Raw genomic sequence first — 23,783 nt, forward strand, 5'->3', positions numbered from 1 at the left:
CACAGGGACCCTCCTGTGCCTCTTGTCTTCCAAGCTCTCAGGTCCCAGACAGGACAGGAGCCAAGAGCAGAGTGGATTACACACCAACAGACATTTAATGGGACCTCTGCTCACTTTTTTACATGTATTTTTATTGGCATTTATGATCTCCTGTATGTATTGATATTCTAGTGGTGTTGGAGACTAAATAAGAAAGTATGTTTTTTTTTTTTCAAACGTGCCTTTGTACTGTGAATGAGAGAAAGAGAGTGTGTGTGTGGCTTTTAAGAATTTCAGTCAGGCCTTAGCTCTTGGACTTGGTCAACCATTAGGTCAAGGGTCACTTGAAGTGATGCCGCGCCGTATTTCTGATTTTAAGAGTCTTCTGTATCCTGTCTGCTCTGCAGAGGAGCCGCTGATGCATCATTCATCTTTCTTATCTGGAATGGGGATCTGCAGTTGTCACAGGGTGCTGGTGGTGAAGTACTTCATCAGCAGGGGGCAGTGATATCACTGGCAGTGTCAGCTGACGTGCGTGCAGGCTTAGGGAAGGCGGCGACGTGCCTTGTTTTGTTCCAATCCCAGCCTCGGTAACAAACCGTCCAGCAGTTTCTGAAGTAAAAAAACAAAGCCCATCATTGCATGCCAGTACAGTTAACTTGACTGGTACCAAAGAGGTCTAAAGCTTAGGCAACAATTTGTTGTAATGCATCTATATTGTGAAGTGGTGTTTACCTAAGGTGGAAGTTTTTGTCAAGTGGGAGTATTTGTGGTCCCCAAGGATATGACATCCCAGAGCGTATGCCATATGGATCCTCACCCCTATGAGCAGGAGAGAATGGATGAGGCAAGAGACACAGTGAACAGGTTGCTACGCTGGTTCACAAGGTGGTTCAAAAAATGGTGCTACTATTAAAAGGAGCATAGTGTCTTCTATGACCTAGGTTAATGTGAGGTATTAGTGTGTAGCAGACCCCTCAACAACACGAAGACTAAAGAACGATCTGTTCTTTTTGAAGGACTTTTTACTGACTCGAGTTATGATAAAAAAATTCTGATTTGACTCGTTCGTTTTAAGTCGTTTGTTTGAACTGCTGGCCGCAATGAATTCTACAGCGGGATTAATACGCGCTCCTCAGTTGACGTGCTCAGAACAACAACTGTCGGGTCATATATTCTCGCAAGTTCTACACAGCTTTGTAGAACCAAAACGTACACAGCCTCTGCTCAACAAACTCGAACTTGAGAATGAATCATTTGGGATGCTGCTGTTCGCAAACAATATTACACTCATCACGCGCAATGCCTTCCGCCAAGACTCGCTCGCAATCTAGTCGAGTTGCGGCCACAACTCGTTTCAAATGTACCGAGAGATAATCGTATTTGCATGCCTAGTAATCAACAAATGTACATTGTCTAAAGCACCCTTTTACAAGTCTCAGTCACAAATGACAGCTCCAATAAGCCCCTTATGGTGAATGAGAGGGCTTGTAGAATCATGACTATTTTGAGTTTTCAGTTCATCATTCGCCGGTAAGGGTCCTGTGTTCTCTGGGCATTGCTGACTCAAATGAACAAAACAAGTCTAAAAATGTGTTCTTTTGACTGAATGAGTCGAAAATATTAGTCCGTAAAAAGACCCGAACCTCCCCCCACTAATGAAGACAGGTTCCATGTCATCTTTTTTGCAATCATGTTATATAGCAATCAGTTTGGATGTGCGAGGTGACTGCAAAAACAGATGACTTGGAACCACACCAGATTCATTTACTTCAGAAGTGTCGCTACCTGTGATGGGCTGGAGCTCCACAAGGCTGTTGCTGCTGTCCAGGACACGTACTGGGTCACTGCCCCCTGGGCCTGCACGTTAGTCACTCCCTCGCCGCCGACACTCACCCTGTACTCAGGCCTATCTGAGAGGGGTTATGGGCCGTTAGGTTAGGTGTATACAATTACACAATACATTATGTACAAATATAGGATCTATAACAGATGCTAACTTCAAAACCTGAAGGACATCGCAGTATCTGCTGAAAGCCACCGATACAAACATGACAGGAGTTGTGCACTATTGTCAATGTGTCACTAGAAGACTACAGCCAGAATTTGGTAAGAAGCTTATGATATATTGTTGGAAAGCAGTTCGTTACCTTGAAGTGAGCCTGAGCCCAGGTCAATTCTCTCTCTATGAGGGTTGTCAAATCATCCCCTCAGAGGGAACAGGCCACAGCAGCAATGCTGCATGGGGGAATAGGGAAAAAGGAAGATAAAGTGTAATGAAACCAGGAAGTAGCATGAGGTTCAGAGGCTATGTCACTGCTTGTTAGATACTACTGCACTGTTGGAGCTAGGAACACAAGCATTTCACTACCCCCGCAATAACATCTGCTATGTGTATGCGATCAATAAAATGTGATTTAAGGTGTGAATGGAGCCCAATAACCCTTGGGTCCAGGGCCAGACACATCACCGCTGCTCCAAGAAAACTAGGGAGCTATTTGTCAACGGCAGGGTCATTACAAAAACTCTATGGCATATGATGTGCTGCCTGGATCCTTATCTTAAACTAAATCTCTAAACACACATAGACATCCACACACCAATATTTCCTCTCCACTTGGTGTTTTTTTGTGGAGGTTTTGTACATAGTCCGGTGCTTCTTCAGTCCTTTCCAGCAAGAGGGTACCTGTTGTCTCCTCGTCCAATCCAAGGCGGACATTCAGCTGGGAGTGGGGCTCAGCTCTCAAGCCATCCATCACCTTGGCAAGGACTGGAAGACGCCCATAATATTCCTTTGACCCATTTATGGGGAAGATTACTGGATTTAAATCACAGTGATTTTTGAAAACACCTCATGGTATTATGTTGTATTTGTTACTAGTGATATTCAAATGAACAATCTCTTTCATGATATAATCCTTGACTGTGTGTTTGACCATTTAAGCCTTATGTACCATAATGTAATAGGCATGTAAATACATTGCCCCAATACCTTGAACAGAAGCTCCATATGGCTTATTGATGACAGCGAGCTCTGGGTGTGGGAGAATCAGACCTCTTTTGAAGGTGCTTGGCCAGAACGTCGGGGTGAATATTACTCCGCTGCTGAGTGAACTGTCGCAGCTCGATGAACCTCTTTTGGCAGTGGGGACACTTGCAGCAATCACATACCGGGCTCCCGAGTGGCGCAGCGGTCTAAGGCACTGCATCTCAGTGCAAGAGGTGTCACTAGTACCTAGTTTGAATCCAGGCTGTATCACATCCGGCCGTGATTGGGAGTCCCATAGGGCGGCGCACAATGGTCCCCGCGTAGTCCGGGTTTGGCCGGAGTAGGCCACCATTGTAAATAAGAATTTATTCTTAACTGACTTGCCTTGTTAAATAAATAAATAAAAATACGAGTCGACTAGCATACGAACGCGGCAACTGACACCGAGGATAAGGGAGTCTCTTCTGACCAGTTGCCTTTCCTTTCTGTTTTTCCAGGCGAACTTTGCGTGAAGGTCGATGGTTCTCAGATTCGGTCTGTTGTCAGAGTCAGACCCTGGTGCTGGTGCCTCTCGTCTCGATGCAGAAGCATGTGTCCGCGTGAACAAGGATGCTGCTGCTCCCCTCGATATGTGACAAATATTCCTCGTTCTCCCTGAGCGAATTAGCGTTTCACATGTGCTTATAACATCATTATTACAAGTCAGCGTTCCCGTCCTGTAGTTGTTTATGACAACTAGCCTACTTTAAAGATTTTTATAAAGCTCATGCCGGCTCGTGTCTGAAGCTAAAAACATTGGATGGCGCCACAGTGGTGGTTGATTTCTTCACACCGGAAATTCTGTATATTGACTTCCTTTTTTTCAGATTCGCACAAGCAAGTGAATGAATCTACAACGTTAGAAATGCTGCAGTTGAATGAATATCCAGTCTGAGCTATGCAATGTGTGAATAGGCTACGCAAATACTTTCATAATGCATAGTTATTTTGGAGTTGAGGCTAATCGTTTTGGGAATATTATTGGAGGGAAGGGAACATTATATTCCGTCAGTGGGCACACGTGTGTCATGAACAACATTATCGTGAACAACAATAGTAGAATCGGTGGTTTGCCTTAAAATTAAAAGTCCCTCATTGAAACATGTAAACTGATACAAATAGTGGAATGAAATTGCACTGTGGATGTATAAGACTTCAGAATTGCATTGGGGAATACTTATACATTTATGTATTGAGTTTTCATCAATATTAGCGCCATACCTATGGATCTTGGCACCCACAGAACACAACTGTGAAGAGTTTACAAACATTAGCATTGTAGCGCTTATTGAAGCACTTTAAATGTGGGATATTAACTCATTATTGATGTTTGTTGAATTTATATAACGTTCCAATTTTGTTTCATATTCTAGTCCAAGTGTGACATGATTCAATTATTTTTATGAGTTTACAGCAGATTTAATGGAGAACTTTTATTTTGAAGTCAACCCGCAGATTCCACTCTTGCTGCTCAAGCTAATGTTGTTCACGACACACCACACATGGCCCGACATTCAATGGACTAGCCTGCAAATTCCGACCTTCCTGAGATGTCAGTCCACCATTCTGTCCTCGCCTAAAGAGTGATTAAAAAATGAAAGATAACATTGATTGATGTCCAAATTCTGCGCCTGCCGAGATGAAGATTACGGACAGCGTGTTGCGAAGTTTTAGGGTTGCTAGGACATTCCGGGAGAATTCGCAGAAAGTCAACTGTGTGGACTACAACTCGAACGGCGAGAGTGCAATATCTAGTAGCGACGACGACTCCATTGTTTTATATGACTGTCAGGAGGGAAAGTGAGCACACTTTTATCTTGTTTCATCAGCTGCAGTTTGCATGCCGTAACCTAAACGTGCACAAAACAGGCTAGAAGACGCATTTTCTATGTGTGGGGCCTGTTGTTTGGGAACATCCCCGAGCTCTAGTCCCACATGGAAGTCGGTTGTTCAAGTGGGCAAAAAAAGGTGTCCGAAAATATAATAATTCATGTTGTATTACAATTATAATCCAAGGCTGGAAAATTATATACCCATCAAGGCATGGTTAATAATACTGTACAGTTTAAATACAAATAGTTGGCATAGAATGAAGATTATTTTATTAGAAGAAAACGAAAACACGTTGCATTACATAACCACAACATGTATAACTTTGACATAAGTTACTGTGAATGAGAGAGAATCAAAGCTTTAATGTACCGTGTTGTCAAATTGTCTTGTGTCATCATGTCCCCTTCTGCCCTCACCCCACTTCAGACCAATACGGACCCTGTACAGTAAGAAGTACGGAGTAGACCTTATCCGGTATACACACGGGGACGCCAACACAGTGGTCTACAGCTCCAACAAACTAGATGGTAGGAATTTCTGGAAGTTGTATAGCTCTAATGCTGCTTTTACACAGGCAGCCCAATTATGATCATTTTTCCACCGGTTGGTCTTTTGACCAATCACATAAGATATTTTTACAGCAGATAATTTTCAGAGCTGATCTGATTGGACAAAATACCAACGAGTGAAAAAAATGTATCAGAATTGGCCTGCCTGTGTTAATTGGCTTGACCGCACAATGTTATTGTGTGCAGTGTTTTCCCTGTATTTTATAAAGTGGGGCTCAAAGATGCTAAAAACATGGTGTGCTGCTTCCATAAAATTAAATCAAACACGTGTTTGTGTCAGTTTTACAAAAGTATGACCTCACTCACGTCCTCTCTGTGACTCATCCAGATACCATCCGATACCTGTCTCTCACTGACAACAAGTACATCCGCTACTTCCCTGGGCACACCGATAGGTGAGACAACACTTTTGAGGGATTCATATACAGTTAATGGTTGTTTGGACACTCACATTGATTACACACTGTGTGGATGTTGTCAGGGTTGTTGCTCTCTCCATGTCACCGGTGGATGACACGTTTATCTCTGGTTCCTTGGATATGACCATACGACTCTGGGACCTGCGCTCTCCAAACTGTCAGGTGAATAAGAGCAGCCTTTAGAAGCCAACGGTTCTTTCACTGTGCTCTTTAGATGAGTTTGGGGAAAGACACATATCATCAATGTGTTTTATGTGATGTAACAGGCCTTGAAATGTGTGTTTCTTTGTCTTAGGGTCTTACTAATCCTTTGGGGAAGCCCGTTTGCTCCTATGACCCCGAGGGCCTGATATTCGCTGCTGGGGTTGACTCTGAGGTGATTAAACTGTACGACCTCCGCTCCTTTGACAAGGTAACATTGGAAATGTGTGTGGAATGTATTAGTGTTTGCAATGTACTATTTGTTTATTATGTCTGTTACAGTGCCAGTCACAAGTTTGGACACACCTACTCATTCAAGGGTTTTTCTTTATTTGTACTATGTTCTACAATGTAGAATAATAGTGAAGACATCAAAACTATGAAATAACACATAACACATGTAACTAAAAAAGTATTAAACAAATCAAAATATATTTTATATTTTAGATTCTTCAAAGTAGCCACCCTTTGCCTTGATGACAGCTTTGCACACTCTTGGCATTCTCTCAACCAGCTTCAACAGTCTTGAAGAAGTTCCCACATATGCTGAGTACTTGTTGGCTGCTTTGCCTTCACTCTGTGGTCCAACTCATCCCAAACCATCTCAATTTGGTTGAGGTCGGGTGATTGTGGAGGCCAGGTCATTTGATGCAGCACTCCATCACTCTCCTTCTTGGTCAAATGGCCCTTACACAGCCTGGAGGTGTATTTTGGGTCATTGTCCTGTTGAAAAACAAATGATAGTCCCACTAAGCGCAAACCAGATGGGATGGCGTATCGCTGCAGAATGCTGTGGTAGCCATGCTGGTTAAAGAAGGAAAGAAATTCCACAAATTAACTTTTAACAAGGCACACCTGTTGAGAGAATGCCGAGAGTGTGCAAAGATGAGATGGCGCCGGAGGGGATGGCTGCCGTTTTATGGGCTCTTAACCAACCGTTGAATTTTGTTTGTTTTTTCGCATTGTTTGTAACTCATTTTGTACATAATGTTGCTGCTACCGTCTCTTATGACCAAAAAGAGCTTCTGGACATCAGAACAGCGATAACTCACCTTGAACTGGACAAATCATTTTTCTTTAATGAGTCTGACGAGAGGAATTTACTCCAGACACCCGACAAGGCCCTCATCCCCATCATTCGCAGGAGCAAGAGACGGAGATATCGCAGAAGGAGATCGGGGTGCCTTGTGAGGATCTGGCGATGAGTAGCTAATCTGCCTTTACCATCGGTACTATTGGCCAACGTACAATCGTTGGATAATAAAGTGGACGAACTACAAGCGCTTATATCCTACCAACAGGACATTAAAAACTGTAATATCTTATGTTTCACCGAGTCGTGGCTGAACGACGACATGAATAACATACAGCTGGCGGGTTATACACTGTATCGACAGGATAGAACAGCAGTAAGACAAGGGGTGGCGGTCTAGACCACACTATCTACCAAGAGAGGTTTAATCTATATTCTTCATAGCTGTCTATTTACCACCACAAACCGATGCTGGCACTAAGACCGCACTGAGCTGTATACGACCATAACCAAACAGGAAAACGCTCATCTAGAGGCGGCGCTCCTAGTGGCCGGGGACTTTAATGCATGGGAACTTAAATCCGTTTTACCTCATTTCTACCAGCATGTTAAATGTGCAATCAGAGGGGGGAAAAAAACTCTAGACCACCTTTACTCCACACAAAGAGATGCGTACAAGGCTCTCCCTCGCCCTCCATTTGGCAAATTTCACCATAATTCTATCCTCCTGATTCCTGCTTACAAGCAAAAACTAAAGCAGGAAGCACCAGTGACTCTGTCAATAAAAAAGTGGTCAGATGAAGCAGATAGATGCAAAGCTACAGGACTGTTTTGCTAGCACAGACTGGAATATGTTCCGGGATTCTTCAGATGGCATTGAGGAGTAAACTACATCAGTCACTGGCTTCATCAATAAGTGCATCGATGACATTGTCCCCACAGTGACTATACGTGCATACCCCAACCAGAAGCCATGGATTATAGGCAACATCAGCAGTGAACTAAAGGGTAGAGCTGCCAATTTCAAGGAGCGGGACTCTAACCCGGACGCTTGTAAGAAATCCCGTTATGCCCTCCGACCAACCATCAAACAGGCAAAGCGTCAATACAGGACTAAGATCTAATCTTACTACATCAGCTCCGACGGTCGTCGGATGTGGCAGGGCTTGCAAACTATTACATGCTACAAAGGGAAACACAGCCGCGAGCTGCCCAGTGATACGAGCCTACCAGACGAGCTAAATTACTTCTATGCTCGCTTCGAGGCAAGTAACACCGAAACATGCATGAGAGCATCAGCTGTTCCGGAAAACTGTCAACATTCGCAGGGCCAGAAGGATTACCAGGACGTGTACTCTGAGCATGCCCTGACCAACTGGCAAGTGTCTTCACTGACATTTTCAAACTCTCCCTGTTTGAGTCTGTAATACCAACATGTTTCAAGCAGACCACCATAGTCACTGTGCCCAAGAACACTAAGGTAACCTGCCCAAATGACTACCGACCCATAGCACTCACATCTGTAGTCATGAAGTGCTTCGAAAGGCTGGTCATGGCTCACATCAACACCATTACCCCAGAAACCCTAGACGCACTCCAATTTGCATACCGCCCTAACAGATCCACAGATGATGCAATCTCTATTGCACTCCACACTGCCCTTTCACAGCTCATCACTAACCTAAGGACCCTGGGACTAAACACCTCCCTCTGCAACTGGATCCTGGACTTCCTGACGGCCCGCCCCCAGGTGGTAAGGGTAGGTAACAACACATCTGCCACGCTGATCCTCAACACGGGGGCCCCTCGGGGGTGAGTGCTCAGTCCCCTCCTGTACTCCCTGTTCACTCATGACTGCATGGCCAGGTACGACTCCAACACCATCATTAAGTTTGCCAATGACAAAGCAGTGGTAGGCCTCATCAACGACGAGACAGCCTATAGAGAGGAGGTCAGAGACCTGGTCGTGTGGTGCAATCACAACAACCTCTCCCTCAACGGGATCAAGACAAAGGAGATGATTGTGGACTACAGGAAAAGAAGGACCGAGCACGCCCCATTCTCATCGACGGCGCTGCAGTGGAGTAGGTTGAGAGCTTCAAGTTCCTTGGTGTCCACATCACCAACAAACTAACATGGTCCAAGCACACCAAGACAGTCGTGAAGAGGGCACGACAAAACCTATTCCCCCTCAGGAGACTGAAAATATTTGGCATGGGTTCTCAGATACTCAAAAAGTTCTACAGCTGCACTGTCGAGAGCATCCTGACTGGTTGCATCACTGCCTGGTGTAGCAACTGCTTGGTCTCCGGCCGCAAGGCACTACAGAGGGTAGTGCGTAGGGCCCAGTACATCGCTGGGGCCAAGCTTCCTGCCATCCAGGACCTCTATACCAGGCGGTGTCAGAGGAAGGCCCTAAAAATTGTCAAAGACTCCAGCCACCCTCGTCATAGACTGTTCTCTGTGCTACTGTACAGCAAGCAGTACCGGAGCGCCAAGTCTACATCCAAGAGGCTTCTAAACAGCTTCTACCCCCAAGCCATAAGACTCCTGAACATCTAATAAAATGACAATTTGCATTGCCACCCCCCCCCCCCGCGCTGCTGCTGCTGCTCTCTGTTTATTATCTCTGCATAGTCACTTTAATAGCTCTACCTACATGTACACATTATCTCCATTACCTCGACTAACCGGTGTCCCCGCACATTAACTCTGTACCAGTACCCCCTGTATAAGGCCTTGCTATTGTTATTTTACCGCTGCTCTTTAATTATTTGTTAATTTCATTTCTTTTTTGTTGGTATTTTTCTTAACTCATTGTTTGGAAGTAAGCATTTTACTGTAAGGTCTACACCTGTTGTATTTGGCGCATGTGACAAATACGATTTGATTTGAAGCTGTCATCAAGGCAAAGGGCAGCTAATTTGAAGAGTCTCAAACATAAAATATATTTTGATTTGTTAAACACTTTTTTGGTTATTACATGATTCCATATGTGTTATTCCATAGTTTTGATGTAGAAAATAGTAAAATACAGTAAAACCCTGGAATTAGTAGGTGTGTCCAAACCTTTGTGTGTGTGTGTGTGTGTGTGTGCGTGTGTGCGTGCGTGCGTGCGTGCGGTTTTACCGTTAGAAAATGTGTATGATGATCACCCTCAGTTGTGAGTTGCTGTGGTGATGTCAATTTGTTGTTTACTTGTGTTCAGGGCCCATTCGCCTCCTTTGAGACTCTGTTTAGCCGTGTCTGTGAGTGGACTGGACTGAAGTTCAGCAGGGACGGGAAGCAGATTCTCATCTCTACCAACGGGGGTGCTATTCGGATCCTAGATGCCTTCAATGGATCCGTGCTGCACACTTTCTCAGTGAGAGAACCGTTACCACACTGCACTGATAGACCTGAAGTGCATATTCTTCACATACATTTTCTACGAGTATGCACATCACAGGAGGTTGTTAGCACCTTAATTGGGGAGAACGGGCTCATGGTAATGTCTGGAGCGGAATTAGTGGAATGGTATCAAATACATCAAACACATGGTTGCCATGTGTTTGATGCCATTCCATTTGCTCTGTTCCCGCCATCATTATTAGCCGTTCTCCCCTCAGCAGCATCCTGTGATGCACATAGCTGTGTCTAGTAAATACATAGTTGTTTTCGGACTGGCTGAATCAAACGTGTCTCTCCTGTGTGTTCTGCAGGGCTACAACAACAGTAAAGGCATTTCATTGGAGGCCTGCTTCACCCCAGACTCAGACTTTGTCATGATTGGTAAGCCCGACACCTTCAATTCCCATCATTAGGACTTAGCAAACTAGGCTGTCTTACCCAGCCCTCCCTGATCCACCAAAGTCTGTCAGAACAACTCAACACAATTTCAAGTCTGAAGCACTCAAGCCAATTCCTGAGTCACCAATTAGCCATTTGACCCTATGAACTGATATTATTACTCTGCCTATCAGTCCATATGTTTGTCAAACACTTCTCCCCCAATCCATAACCACCTAACCCTCATGTTGTCCTTTATGCCCCAGGTTCAGAGGATGGGAGGGTCCATGTGTGGAGTACAGAGAGTGGGATGAAAATAGCTGTTCTGGACGGGAAGCATTCAGGACCAATCAACACACTGCAGTTTAACCCTAAATACATGACGTTTGCCAGCGCCTGCTCCAATATGGTGAGATACACACACACACACACACACTTTCATCAGCCTAAACACACCCACACACCCATGCTTAGACACACATTCATTGTCTCTAATTTGCCCCTGCCAAAATCTACCACACGCTCTCTCTCTCTTTGCAGGCGTTCTGGCTTCCCTGTGTAGGAGACTGATAAAGGTGTGGGACCACAGAGACAAACTGTCATCATCATTACCCAGGATGCCTTTCTCCTTTCATGTTGCTCTGAGTATACAGAGACAGAACACTATGGACTCTAACGCCTCCATATGAAATTGGAAGCACATTAAGGCATTGGTGGAAGGGATTCTACTGATGATTAACCACGAGAAGAACTGTCACTCTGTAAACTGATTTATTTGCCAAATGGGGAAGGTTACATGAGGGAATCACTAGAGCTGTGGGAGACAGTAGTTATTGTCCACTGTGACAGGTGCTGGTTGAAAAGTTTTTATATGAGTAGAGAATACCCGTGGTGTACTACTGACAAACACTTGTTTTTATATATTTCGTTTTTCTCAACTGTGATTCTGAAGAAGGTGCCACAATGTATTAATTAGCAGACAATTATGACCTTTTAACTTTTTAATAGTGACAACTCCAATCAAGTATGCATTTTAACTGTGGAGACATGTTTTATTGGGAATTCAATTTGTTTATTTTGTACTGTTTATTCAGAAAGTATTAAAGTGTTTTACGTCTAATGTACTTAAACTGGTGTTTTTCATTGGTGAAAACGATATGTGTGCATGCACATACTGTACAGTGTATCTGTGGTACAATAGGGGGGCTCTGTTGAATAATGTATAGAACCTTGGACTGTGTACTCACAGCTTACTGAATTATGGATGGTACCATCACAGGTACACACTCATCTTTCTCTCACCACCTTGCAACGACCTGGCGACGAGAAGTCAGCTTGCAGGCGCCCAGCCCACCACAAGGAGTTGCTAGAGTGCGATGGGATGAGAAAATGGGTCTCCCGGGTCACAACTGGCTGTGACACAGCCTGGGATTGAACCTGCGCTACTCGGGAGACCCCCTTGATACTGAATGGTATCAGATCTTCAACCAAAACATATTAGATACAGGGAACCTGAGTTTACAAATAACAAAAAAAAATGTATACTTATTTTATTTATTTAATTAACAAAGTTATGCAACACCAAATACCCCTGTGTGAAAAAGTAGTTGCCTCCTTACACTCAATAACTGGTTGTGCCACCTTTAGCTGCAATGACTGCAACCAAATGCTTCCTGTAGTTGTAGATCAGTCTCTCAGATCGCTGTGGAGGAATTTTGGCCCACTCTTGCATGCAGAACTGCTTTAACTCAGCGACATTTGTGGGTTTTAAATCATGAACTGTTAGTTTCAAGTCATCCAGGTCCTGAGGAAGCAAAGTATCCCCAAACCATCACACTAGCACCACCATGCTTGACCGTTGGTATAAGGTCCTTAATGTAGAATGCTGTGTTTGGTTTTCGCTAGACATAATCGGACCCGTGTACATCACTGCCACGGAAGTTGGTTTAGACCGAACTGTCTGCTGCCAGTGCAGAGGTGCCAGCTGAGCAGCAGCAGAGAGAGGACACGGGGAACCTCATCCTAGAAGACAACCTTGGAGGAGAGGATTTTGAAAATCTTACTGCCAAAGGATGTCGCACCAGACAGGAATCCATGGTAATTGTACTCTTGGGTAGGCCTAGACACACGTTTAAATGACAACAACCAAGAGAATGAACTAAAGAGAAAAAAGGAAAAGAGAAGAAAACAGCAAACAACAATGCAATTTATTTATTTTTATAATACATTTAAAACAAAGGACATCAAGGACAACTGAAATCATAACAGCAATGCCTACTTTATATGTTTGTGTGCATGTCTGGCACTATTACATGTGTGTGTTTTTGTATGTGTTTATTTGAATGAGAGTGTGTGTATATGCATGTGTACAAACACCTGCACCGCATCAGCCTCAGGCAAACCAGCATTAGTTGTAAAAACTGCCACTTAGTGTCATTCAAATGTACTTTTATTATGTTTTATTTTGACTTTTTTTTCCTTTATCTTTTGACCATCATTCTCTCTCTCACACAGCAACTCCACTCCCACTTGTCTCCAATTCCACATACCAACCCTCAGCTTCCCTCAGCCCATCCCATCTATCTCTGCTGGCCACCCACTTCGTATTTCTACGCAACAGATATCTTTCAACTATGCTATGGTGTTTAACATACAGTTTCAATCTATCTAATCGAATAGAATCTACAGATTGCGTGTTGAAGATAAATACTTTTACTAAGAGTATTAGTATATTAGTAATTGACTGACCCGGTTTCTCCAGATCTCCTAACAGTACTATTTCTAGGGTCAATTTTAGATCAGTGCTATGCATTTTCAGCCATTCCTGAACCTGAGACCAGAAACAGGCTACCTGAGGGCAATACTAAAATAAATGGTCTATTGATTCTGTATCCTCACAACAAAATCTGCAGAGCTTTGATGATTTTATGCCCCAAATATTCAAAATTATGTTGGTGGCAAGAGTTCTATATAAAAAATTTTGCTGAAAAGCACAAAGTCTTGAATCTTGCGTTGTTTTATATATCAACTCAAACACCCTGTACCATGGAATCGGTACATCAAAAATCTCTTCCCAGCTATTTTGCAATCTGTATGGCACAGTTGTCAACATCCTGGTCCTCAAATGAAACTGGTATACTTTCCTATTTATGCTATTTTTATTCCTCTGCCAGTTTTGATCCTTTATATTGGGCAGACAGACCATTTCCCTACCTCCTCCTGCTACCACCCGCCTCCTCCATTTTGGGGGCAATGCTGTAATCAATTGGTTGTACTCTTGGATTGAGCAGACCTTCCCGTACAAGTCTGATAACTCCATGAAGGACATAACTCTACCATTACAATATCATTTAAGAACAAAATACCCTTTTCAAACATCTTTCCCATAAATACAGGTATTTTATCAACCAGCACATTTGAGTTCAGCCATAATATTTGTTGTAATATTTGTTCTATCTTTTCAGGGGGGTGAAATTGAAATTGTAGCCAGCTCTGCAATGCTTGTTTGAAAAAGACAGATACTTTGAAAAAAGTATCATTTTCAATTAATCAAAAATGAGACATGGCAATCTGCACAAAGGCAAAAAGGCCATTTTTAACAATGGATGAGCTTTTCTTATTAATCTACTTGAGAACCATTTAGGGTTCAAATAAAACTTTTGAATGAGTGAAGCTTTTAGAGAGAGGTTTAGTGCTTTTATATTTAATCATCTCAACCCACCCAATTCATATTCATTATATAGGCTCATTTTATTTTGTCTGATTTAGCGTCCCAGATAAAGCAAAATATTTTTTGCTCATATGATTTGAAAAACGAATCATCAGGAGTAGGCAGCGCCATAAGTAAGTGAGTAAACTGAGATATGTCTAAGGAGTTAATCAGGGCAATTTTTCCATAAATAGACAGGTATTTACCTCTCCATGGTTGCAGGATCTTGTTTATTTTTACAAGTTTTCTATTGAAATTCATTGTGGAGAGCTTATTTAATTATTTTGTGATATGAATACCGAGTATGTCTACTTCACCATCAGCCCATTTTATAGGTAAGCTGCAAGGTAATGTAACAGTTATATTTTTTAAGGATCCAATACGTAATATTGTACACTTATCATAATTAGGTTTTAGTCCAGAGAGTACAGAAAAGTTATCTAGATCTTTAATGAGACATTGCAGGGATCTAGCTTGCGGACTTAACATAAAACTTGAGTCATCGGCATACATGGACACCTTTGTTTTTAAGTCTTGGATTTCTAATGTTGTTATTGGATCTGATTTCAATAGCTAGCATTTCGATGACCATAACGAATAGATATGGTGACAGTGGACACCCTTATTTATCTCCTCTTGACAATTCAAAACTCTCCGAGAAGTAGCCGTTATTTACTATTTTACACCTGTGGTTGCTATACATTATCTTTACCCATTTCATAAGAGAATTACCGAAATTGAATTTATAAATAAAAATATAAATAAAATCCAGTCTTACTTTATCAAATGCCTTTTCAAAAATCTGATATAAATACCATTCCTGGCTTCTTATATGTTTCATGATGTTCTATTATTTCTAGTAGTTGTCGTATATTATCTCCAATGTATCGTCCATGTAAAAAAACCTGTCTGATCAGGATGAACAATACCTGGTAAAACCCTTTTAATTCTGAGTGCTATGCATTTTGCTAGTATTTTTGCATGACAACATTGAAGTTTAAGGGGCCTCCAGTTTTTTAGATAGACCGGGTCTTTATATTTGCCATCTGGGTCTTGTTTTAATAATAGAGAAATCAGACCTTCCTGCTGAGTACCTGACACACTACCATTTCTATAGGAGTAGTTAAAACAATCTAACAATGGAGCTTTTAGTATATCAAAAAATACTTGATATACCTCTACCGTTATGCCATCAAGCCCTGGGGTTTTTCCAGACAGAAAGGATTTAATAGCCTCAAAAAGTTCTTCCTCTGTAATTTGGCCTTCGCACTGATCTTTCTGTACATTTGTTAATTTTCCATTTTTTATATTATTTGGAAAGAATTCCTTACCGTAATCTTCATTCAGTGGGAGAGGATGAGACGGAAAAGAGAACATCTGCCTAAAATAATTAGCTTCCTCTTTTAAAATATCATTCAGAGAATCATAGATGACTCCGTCTTCAGTAACGAATTTGTGCAAATTCTTTTTGTTAGCGTTCCTGTACTGGAGATTCAGGAAGAATTTTGTGCATTTTTCTCCATATTCCATCCAGTTTGCTTTATTTTTGTAATAGATTACATTAGATCGTTCTTGAATAAGTTCCTCACGTTCTTTTTGTTTTTCCTCTAACTTATTTTGTATTTCTGTAGTATCATTTTTTTATTGCTATCTACCTGCACTATTAGTTTATGGATTTCCCTTGTTAGTCTTGTTTCTTTAGCCAGAAACGGCTTTTTTATTATTGACAAATATTGAATTGAATGTCCCCTGAAGGTACATTTAAAGGTATCCCAAACAATAAGGGGATTTGCTGAACCTATATTATACTGGAAAAATTCTGTTATAAATTATTTTGTCTTAGTTAAAAATAAGTTGTCCTCCTGTGATTAAATTTCCAATATCCCCATCCACGTAGAAAATCTACTAGAGTTATGTGAATGCCAATTAGATGATGATCCGATCGCATTCTGTCTCCTATTGTAACACTCGTCGTTGAAGGGGGACCAAAACGCAGCGGGTAAAGTGCTCATCCTCTTATTTATTAAAGAAAACACTTAATCAATACAAAACAAACAACGAAAAACAGTCCAGTAAGGTGCATAGACTATACTAGAAACAACCACCCACAAAACCCAGTGAAAACAAACACAACTAAATATGGCCTCCAATTAGAGACAACAACCAGCTGCCTCTAATTGGAGGTCATTGACAAAACTCACATAGAACTAGAAAAGCTAGAAAAACATAGAAATAAGAAAACTAGAACCTAAACCCACAATACCCAACCACACAAAACAAACACCCCCTGCCACGCCCTGACCAACTACAATGACAAATAACCCCTTTTACTGGCCAGGACGTGACAGTACCCCCCCCCCAAAGGTGCAGACACTGAATGCACCTCAAAACAAAACCCACAAAAACAACCCCAAACCTAAAGGGAGGGAAGGGAGGGGCGTCGCTGGATACCCCTGGCTGAGGGGCGTCGCTGGAGGCCCCTGGCTGGGGAGCGTCGCTGGAGGCCCCTGGCTGAGGGGCGTCGCTGGAGGCCCCTGGCTGAGGGCCGTCTCTGCAGGTTCCGGAGTGTAGGCCGTCTCTGCAGGTTCCGGAGTGTAGGCCGTCTCTGCAGGTTCCGGAGTGTAGGCCGTCTCTGCAGGTTCCGGAGTGTAGGCCGTCTCTGCAGGTTCCGGAGTGTAGGCCGTCTCTGCAGGTTCCGGAGTGTAGGCCGTCTCTGCAGGTTCCGGAGTGTAGGCCGTCTCTGCAGGTTCCGGACTGTAAGACGTCTCTGCAGGTTCCGGACTGTAGGACGTCGCCGGAAGCACTGGACAGGGAACTGTCGCCGGAAGCTCTGGACGGGGTACTGTCGCCGGAAGCTCTGGACCGGGAACTGTCGCCGGAAGCTCTGGACCGGGAACTGTCGCCGGAAGCTCTGGACCGGGAACTGTCGCCGGAAGCTCTGGACCGGGAACTGTCGCCGGAAGCTCTGGACGGGGGACTGTCGCCGGAAGCTCTGGACGGGGGACTGTCGCCGGAAGCTCTGGACTGGGAACTGTCGCCGGAAGCTCTGGACTGGGAACTGTCGCCGGAAGCTCTGGACTGGGAACTGTCGCCGGAAGCTCTGGACTGGGACTGCGCACTGGAGGCCTGATGCGTGGGGCTGGCTTAGGAGGCGCCAGACTAGTAACCCGCACCACAGGGCTAGTGCGAGGAGCAGGAACAGGACGTACTGGGCTGGGCAGGCGCACTGGAGACCTGATGCGTGGGACTGGCTTTGGAGGCGCCAGACTAGTAACACGCACCTCAAGGCTAGTGCGGAGAGCAGGAACAGGACGTACTGGACTGGGCAGACGCACTGGAGGAAGAGTACGAGGAGCAGGAACAGGATACACTGGGCCATGAACCCTCACCGGCGGTCTGATGCTTGCAACTTGCATCACCGGTCCTGGCTCGATGCTGGCTCTAGCATGACACCTGTGAGGAGCTTTCACCAAGCGCACCGGGCTGTAGCTGCGCACTGGCGATACCGTGCGTATCTCCGCATAACATGGTGCTTGCTTGCTCCGCCGCTCCCCATAGTAAGCACAGGTGCTCCTTCGTGCCCTTTCCGCCAGTACCTCTCTCCGGAATCTCGCGTCAAGCTCTTCGCTTGATTCCTTGACTGGCTCCTCTTTGCTCCACAGCTCTCCCCTGTACACCCGGGAAGTTAGGTCAGGGCTCCCCCGACTCAGCCCAACTCCCCGTATGCCCCCCCAAAACACCACACAAAACAAACACCCCCTGCCACGCCCTGACCAACTACAATGACAAATAACCCCTTTTACTGGCCAGGACGTGACACCTATTAAAACTTTTTTAACCTTTGATTCAAGAGAAAGAGACAAGAAAGTAGTCAAGACGACTAGCTTGATTAAGTCTCCTCCATGTATATCTCACTATGTTGGGGTTTTTTAGTCTCCAAATATCCACTATTCCTAATGTGTCCATAATATTTGTGATTTCCTTAAGGGCACGGTGATGATAGTTTGTAGAGTGATTACTTTTACAGTCCATTGAGGTACTTAACACTGTCTTATAGTCTCCAACCATAATGATTAGATCATTTGTTGCCTGTAAGTTCAATAAATTGGTATAAAATGTTTTCAAAGAAGTGTGGATCATCCTGATTTGGACCATATAGATTAATGAGCCAAATCTCTTTTTCGTCCACTTTCATATTCAAAAGGATCCAACTTCCTTGCGAATCATTCCTGATTATTTGCACATTCAGATCGACATTTTTGTTAATTGATATCATCACACCCTTTGAGTTCCTTTGTCCATGACAGAAAATTATTTCACCACCCCATTCCCTTTTCCACGCAACTTCATCTAAGGATGTAGAGTGAGTTTCCTGTAAACATTATATGTTATATTCCTTTTCTTTTAGCCATGTAAAGACTGATCTTTTTTTTATAATCTGCCAAACTGTTACAATTGTAACTGGCTATACGTATTTCACCCCTTACCATAACTAGATAATGTTCTCAGTCTAAATTGACCATAATTAGTGCTTGTAAAGTTACTGCCATCAGAGGTATTATTACAGTCAAAACTAGTGCGTTCAAATGTCTGATATTTAGAATTTAAGAAATAGGTTCTAGCAATGTTTTTATACCCTTGCCTGTTTGCCTGTGAGCCAATGCCACAGATGTTAGAAAATTGAGACAAATGATGTGTGCAACAAATCTGAGTAGGTTGATGTGTATGATATTGGATATTATATAATGAGAGTGTGTATGATGTCTGTATAAGAGTAAGACTATAATGTGTGATGTCCAAATAAATAATAACTCTGCCAATTTGCATGTTTGAGTGTCTATGTCTGTAGCCTTAATATTCATAATTGTAATCCATATCGTATCACCATCATAGTTGCATCATAATTACCTTTAACATAATTGAAAAACACATCCCAGCATTTCCATAGCAATTGACGTTTCACATGATCATGAAATAGACCTTGCATTACTCTAGAGACGGCTTTACTACAGTACAAATGTATTCTGTACAATATGTTATTATTCCCCAATGCCCCTATTTTGATATCTTACCCTTGCTTTTTGTAAACATATATAAACTTGTAGACAAATACAGGAAAAAGATAGACAAACAATAAACACATTAAATTATAAAACAGTTCTCGACAATAGAGAGAGGGAGAGAAGAGAAAATAGAGAAAGAGAGAGAGAGAGAAGAGAGCGAGATCAGGTGTGTGTGTGTGTATGTATAAGTCCGTATGTGTAAGCAAGCATGTAGTTGAGTACGTGTGTGTTCATATCCACTTCATAATGTTCAGATATTTTAAACAGTACCCATACCTTCTTTTTTTTCGTAACCTGAAGTCCCTGTAGAATTTAGTACAGCCATGGTGTTATGGAGCTGTCTCGGAATAGCTGTCCATCTATAAAGAGTTTGTCCACAATGATAAAGGCACGCCTACCATCCATCCTTTGTTGTCTTTGTACCAGATACAGTCTCTTACGACGTTTGTTTATCTCCTTTGGAAATTGGTCATTGAGACCGAATTTGGTCCCTTTAAGCTCCCTTCCTCTGCTTTTCATCAGCTCCTTTTGTTGGTAGTGTTCAAATTTTGCGATGATCGGTTGGGGACCCTTGGTCTTGTCGCTCCGAGCTCCAAGTCTGTATACTCGGTGGAAAGCCACCTTGTTTACAGTCTCTATAGGAAGTTTCAATGCGGATTTTATGAATTCTCTGATCGCGCCCTCTGGATTATTGAATGCGTCCTCAGGAATGACAGAAAAAAATAGATTTTCACGCATGCTACGACTTTGTATGTCTAGTAGCGTCTCCTTCATCACCCTGTTTTCCCTGAGTAGACAATCCATGTTGGAATCATGTATTTTTACCTTGGCTGTGAGTGTCTTGTTTTCTCTTTGGAGCTTGACAATTTCACTCTGGCTGAACTCTAAACTCCCCCTCAGCCCTGCTACCTCCTCACACAACTTTTCCATTGTTGCATGGATTCCAGCCAGAGCACTAGCCTCTACCTCAATGGTAAGTAAATCGTCCGTGTCTGTAGATGAATCTGTTTTTCTTTTTTTTGTTGGTTTAAAGTTATTTTGTGAGGTGGTCAGATCTTTCCACGAAGGAGTATGTTGTTCCTCCATAGCGTAAAGCTGTTGGTACTCATCGATTTCCCTCAGGATCTGCTTGGTATCCAGATTGGCTCTATACTCCAACCAGTTGTTTTACGAAAAGATAACAATGAGTCTTTCCCACGACGACGACAGGTGTCTGTAGTACAGCCAGCTAGCACTCGCGGAATCCACACATCAACAAAAAAAAAGGAACACAAACTTGCAGTCCCAGCCGTAAAGGCTAACTGCGTTGTGGAATCCTTAGTAACAAAACTTTAGTTCGGATTAAAATCGATTTAAACCGAGTGTAGACAGTACAGTGTCCTGTACAATTATCTTGATCGCCCACTTGAGTTTATAGTTTACTCATTACTCACTTTTTTACCACTACATCACTGATAGTAATACAGAATCGTAAGAAATATTGCAATAATTCATGTGAATGTGATAATACGATCATCTGTGTGCTCTGTTGATGTCTGTTTGTGCGGAGCTTGATTATTAATGCCTAGGATTACAAATGTGAACACTGTGTAATTTGAGAAAATAACTATCTATGTAAAGAGTTGATGATTTTATCCATTTCATCATTACAACTGATTGAACAGTTGCTGATGCTACGTGTCAGCGTGAATCATTTCTCATATTTCGCCCCTTTCAGGGGTATAACATTATAATTGTAAAGCTAATAGGCTATGTGTCTGTAGAGCAAATGAGATGAATGAACCGACAACAGCCAAGGTGATAATGGCTGGGCTCATTTCTGCTTGTTTTTGCTGTTCTCCAAATAGCATTTTAAAGTTGTTTAATTACATAGAAATGCGGTAAATTAGCTTCAACTTTCCAAAAAATGGTTTGTGGGTTTACTAACGTGTGAGTTCTAGTTTGCTGACTATAACGTTAATATGGTGACAACGATGTAGGCTGTGTTGCAGTTAGTGGTTATGGTATGAAGGTGGTGAGGGTAGGTAGCAACACATCTGCCACGCTGATCCTCAACACTGGAGCCCCCCAGGGGTGCGTGCTCAGTCCCCTCCTGTACTCCCTGTTCACCCACGACTGCATGGCCAGGCATGACTCCAACACCATCATTAAGTTTGCAGACGACACAACAGTGGTAGGCCTGATCACCGACAACGACGAGACAGCCTATAGGGAGGAGGTCAGAGACCTGGCCAGGTGGTGCCAGAATAACAACCTTTCCCTCAACGTGACCAAGACTAAGGAGATGATTGTGGACTACAGGAAAAGGAAGACCGAGCACCATTCTCATAGACAGGGCTGTAGTGGAGTACGTTGAGAGCTTCAAGTTCCTTGGTGTCCACATCACCAACAAACTATAATGGTCCAAACACACCAAGACAGTCGTGAAGAGGGCACGACAAAGCCTATTCCCCCTCAGGAAACTAAAAAATTTGGCATGGGTCCTCAGACCCTCAAAAGGTTCTACAGCTGCAACATCGAGAGCATCCTGACTGGTTGCATCACTGCCTGGTACGGCAATTGCTCGGCCTCCGACCGCAAGGCACTACAGAGGGTAGTGCGAACTGCCCAGTACATCACTGGGGCTAAGCTGCCTGCCATCCAGGACCTCTACACCAGGCGGAGTCATAGACTGTTCTCTCTTCTACCGCATGGCTAGCAGTACCGGAGTGCCAAGTTTAGGACAAAAAGGCTTCTCAACAGTTTTTACCCCCAAGCCATAAGACTCCTGAACAGGTAATCAAATGGCTACCCAGACTATTTGCATTGTGTGCACCCCCCAACCCCTCTTTTACACCGCTGCTACTCTCTGTTTACCATATATGCATAGTCACTTTAACTATACATTCATGTACATACTACCTCAATTGGCCCGACCAATCCACAGAGTCCTGTGTTGACTCCAATACTTCCCACAGTTGTGTTAAGTTGGCTGGATGTCCTCCTTTGGTGGATCATTCTTGATACACACGGGAAACTGTTGAGCACGAAAAACCCAGCAGCGTTGCAGTTCTTGACACACTCAAAATGGTGCGCCTGGCACCTATTACCATACCCCGTTCAAAGGCCCGTAGTTAAAACTTTTCTCTTGCACATTCACTCTCTGAATGGCACACATACACAATCCATGTCTCAATTGTCTCAAGGCTTAAGAATCCTTCTTTAACCTGTCTCCTCCCCTTCATCTACACTGATTGAAGTCGATTTAACAAGTGACATCAATACGCGATCATAGATTTCACCTGGTCAGTCTATGTCATGGAAAGAGCAGGTGTTCCTAATGTTTTGTACACTCAGTGTACTGTATGTGGTCGTATAGAAATGTCAGAAAGGTTTGAAATGATTATGTTTTAGTCAAATATAATATATATGTTTGGGCTTCTTGCGGTCAGTTTGCAGTCTACAAATTATTAGTAATTAAGTTCCCAGCCCGCTGACGATCGCTCAAGAAAAAAAATCAGCCTGAAATCTAATTGATGCGGTGGAGACCCGTCATTCAGGCAGAGTCCCACCTGTTTTGAACCCCACCTGTTTTGAGCCTCACCTGTTTAGCTCAAAAATATATATTAACGGTGCATTCAGAAAGTATTCAGACCCATTGATTTTATCCACATTTTGTTACGTTACAGCCTTATTCTAAAATGGATGAAATAAATAAAAATCCTCTTCAATCTACACACAATACCTCAACATGACAAAGTGAAAACTGTTTTTTTGAAATGTTTGCAAATGTATAAAAAATAAAAACATAAATATCTTATTTACATTAGTACTCAGACCCTTTGCTATGAGACTCGAAATTGAGCTCAGGGGCATCCTGTTTCTATTGATCATCCTTGAGATGTTTCTAGAACTTGATTGGAGTCTGCCTGTGGTAAATTCAATTGATTGGACATGATTTGGAAAGGCACACACCTGTCTATATAAGGGCCAACATTTGACTGTGCATGTCAGAGCAAAAACCAAGCCATGAGGTCCATAGAGTTCTGAGACAGGATTGTGTCAAGGCAAAGATCTGAGGAAGGGTACCTAAACATTTCTGCAGCAAGGTCACAGTGGCCTCCATCATTCTTAAATGGAAGAAGTTTGGAACCACCAAGACTCTTCCGAGAGCTGGCCACACGGTCAAACTGAGCAATCGG

General features: G+C 43.0%; 2 protein-coding genes and 1 long non-coding RNA gene across 9 annotated transcripts in view; 1 reads left to right on the forward strand and 2 right to left on the reverse strand.

Annotated features, from left to right (window-relative positions):
* Positions 1 to 109: 109 nt before the first annotated feature.
* LOC106565141 (uncharacterized) lies at positions 110 to 4,350 on the reverse strand. Of its 6 annotated transcripts, none has more exons than XR_006758136.1 (6): positions 2,972 to 4,350; positions 2,666 to 2,771; positions 2,130 to 2,217; positions 1,768 to 1,892; positions 715 to 801; positions 110 to 591 (listed from the first exon to the last, which is right to left on the reverse strand). It is a non-coding gene; the product is annotated as an uncharacterized lncRNA (long non-coding RNA). The 6 variants fall into 6 exon arrangements; XR_006758135.1 differs by having other exon boundaries at positions 2,580 to 2,771; XR_001319614.2 differs by having other exon boundaries at positions 2,130 to 2,771.
* A 132-nt stretch (positions 4,351 to 4,482) lies between these two features.
* On the forward strand, positions 4,483 to 11,954 carry LOC106565138 (WD repeat-containing protein 82). Of its 2 annotated transcripts, none has more exons than XM_014131923.2 (9): positions 4,483 to 4,807; positions 5,267 to 5,367; positions 5,738 to 5,804; positions 5,891 to 5,990; positions 6,124 to 6,240; positions 10,271 to 10,426; positions 10,764 to 10,833; positions 11,097 to 11,239; positions 11,371 to 11,954. In XM_014131923.2, the coding sequence occupies exons 1-9, from the start codon at positions 4,647 to 4,649 to the stop codon at positions 11,398 to 11,400; spliced, it is 945 nt and encodes a 314-aa protein (XP_013987398.1). In that variant the 5' UTR covers positions 4,483 to 4,646; the 3' UTR covers positions 11,401 to 11,954. The 2 variants fall into 2 exon arrangements, with proteins under 2 accessions (XP_013987398.1, XP_013987399.1); XM_014131924.2 differs by having other exon boundaries at positions 4,509 to 4,975.
* Positions 6,443 to 23,783, reverse strand: part of tmem43 (transmembrane protein 43) — a 41,475-nt gene continuing 24,134 nt past the window's right edge. The window contains 1 exon segment of the mRNA NM_001173744.1: positions 6,443 to 6,752. The gene's annotated coding sequence lies outside the window, so the exon portion shown is untranslated.

Source organism: Salmo salar, chromosome ssa12 (genome assembly GCF_905237065.1).
Source record: "Salmo salar chromosome ssa12, Ssal_v3.1, whole genome shotgun sequence".
NCBI lineage: Eukaryota > Metazoa > Chordata > Actinopteri > Salmoniformes > Salmonidae > Salmo > Salmo salar.

Coding starts and splice junctions, on each gene's coding strand:
- LOC106565138 (XM_014131923.2), top strand. CDS start 4,647: ATGAAGATTACGGACAGCGTGTTGCGAAGTTTTAGGGTTGCTAGGACA. Junction 6,241..10,270: donor ACCTCCGCTCCTTTGACAAG/GTAACATTGGAA, acceptor ACTTGTGTTCAG/GGCCCATTCGCCTCCTTTGA. Junction 10,427..10,763: donor CCGTGCTGCACACTTTCTCA/GTGAGAGAACCG, acceptor TGTGTTCTGCAG/GGCTACAACAACAGTAAAGG.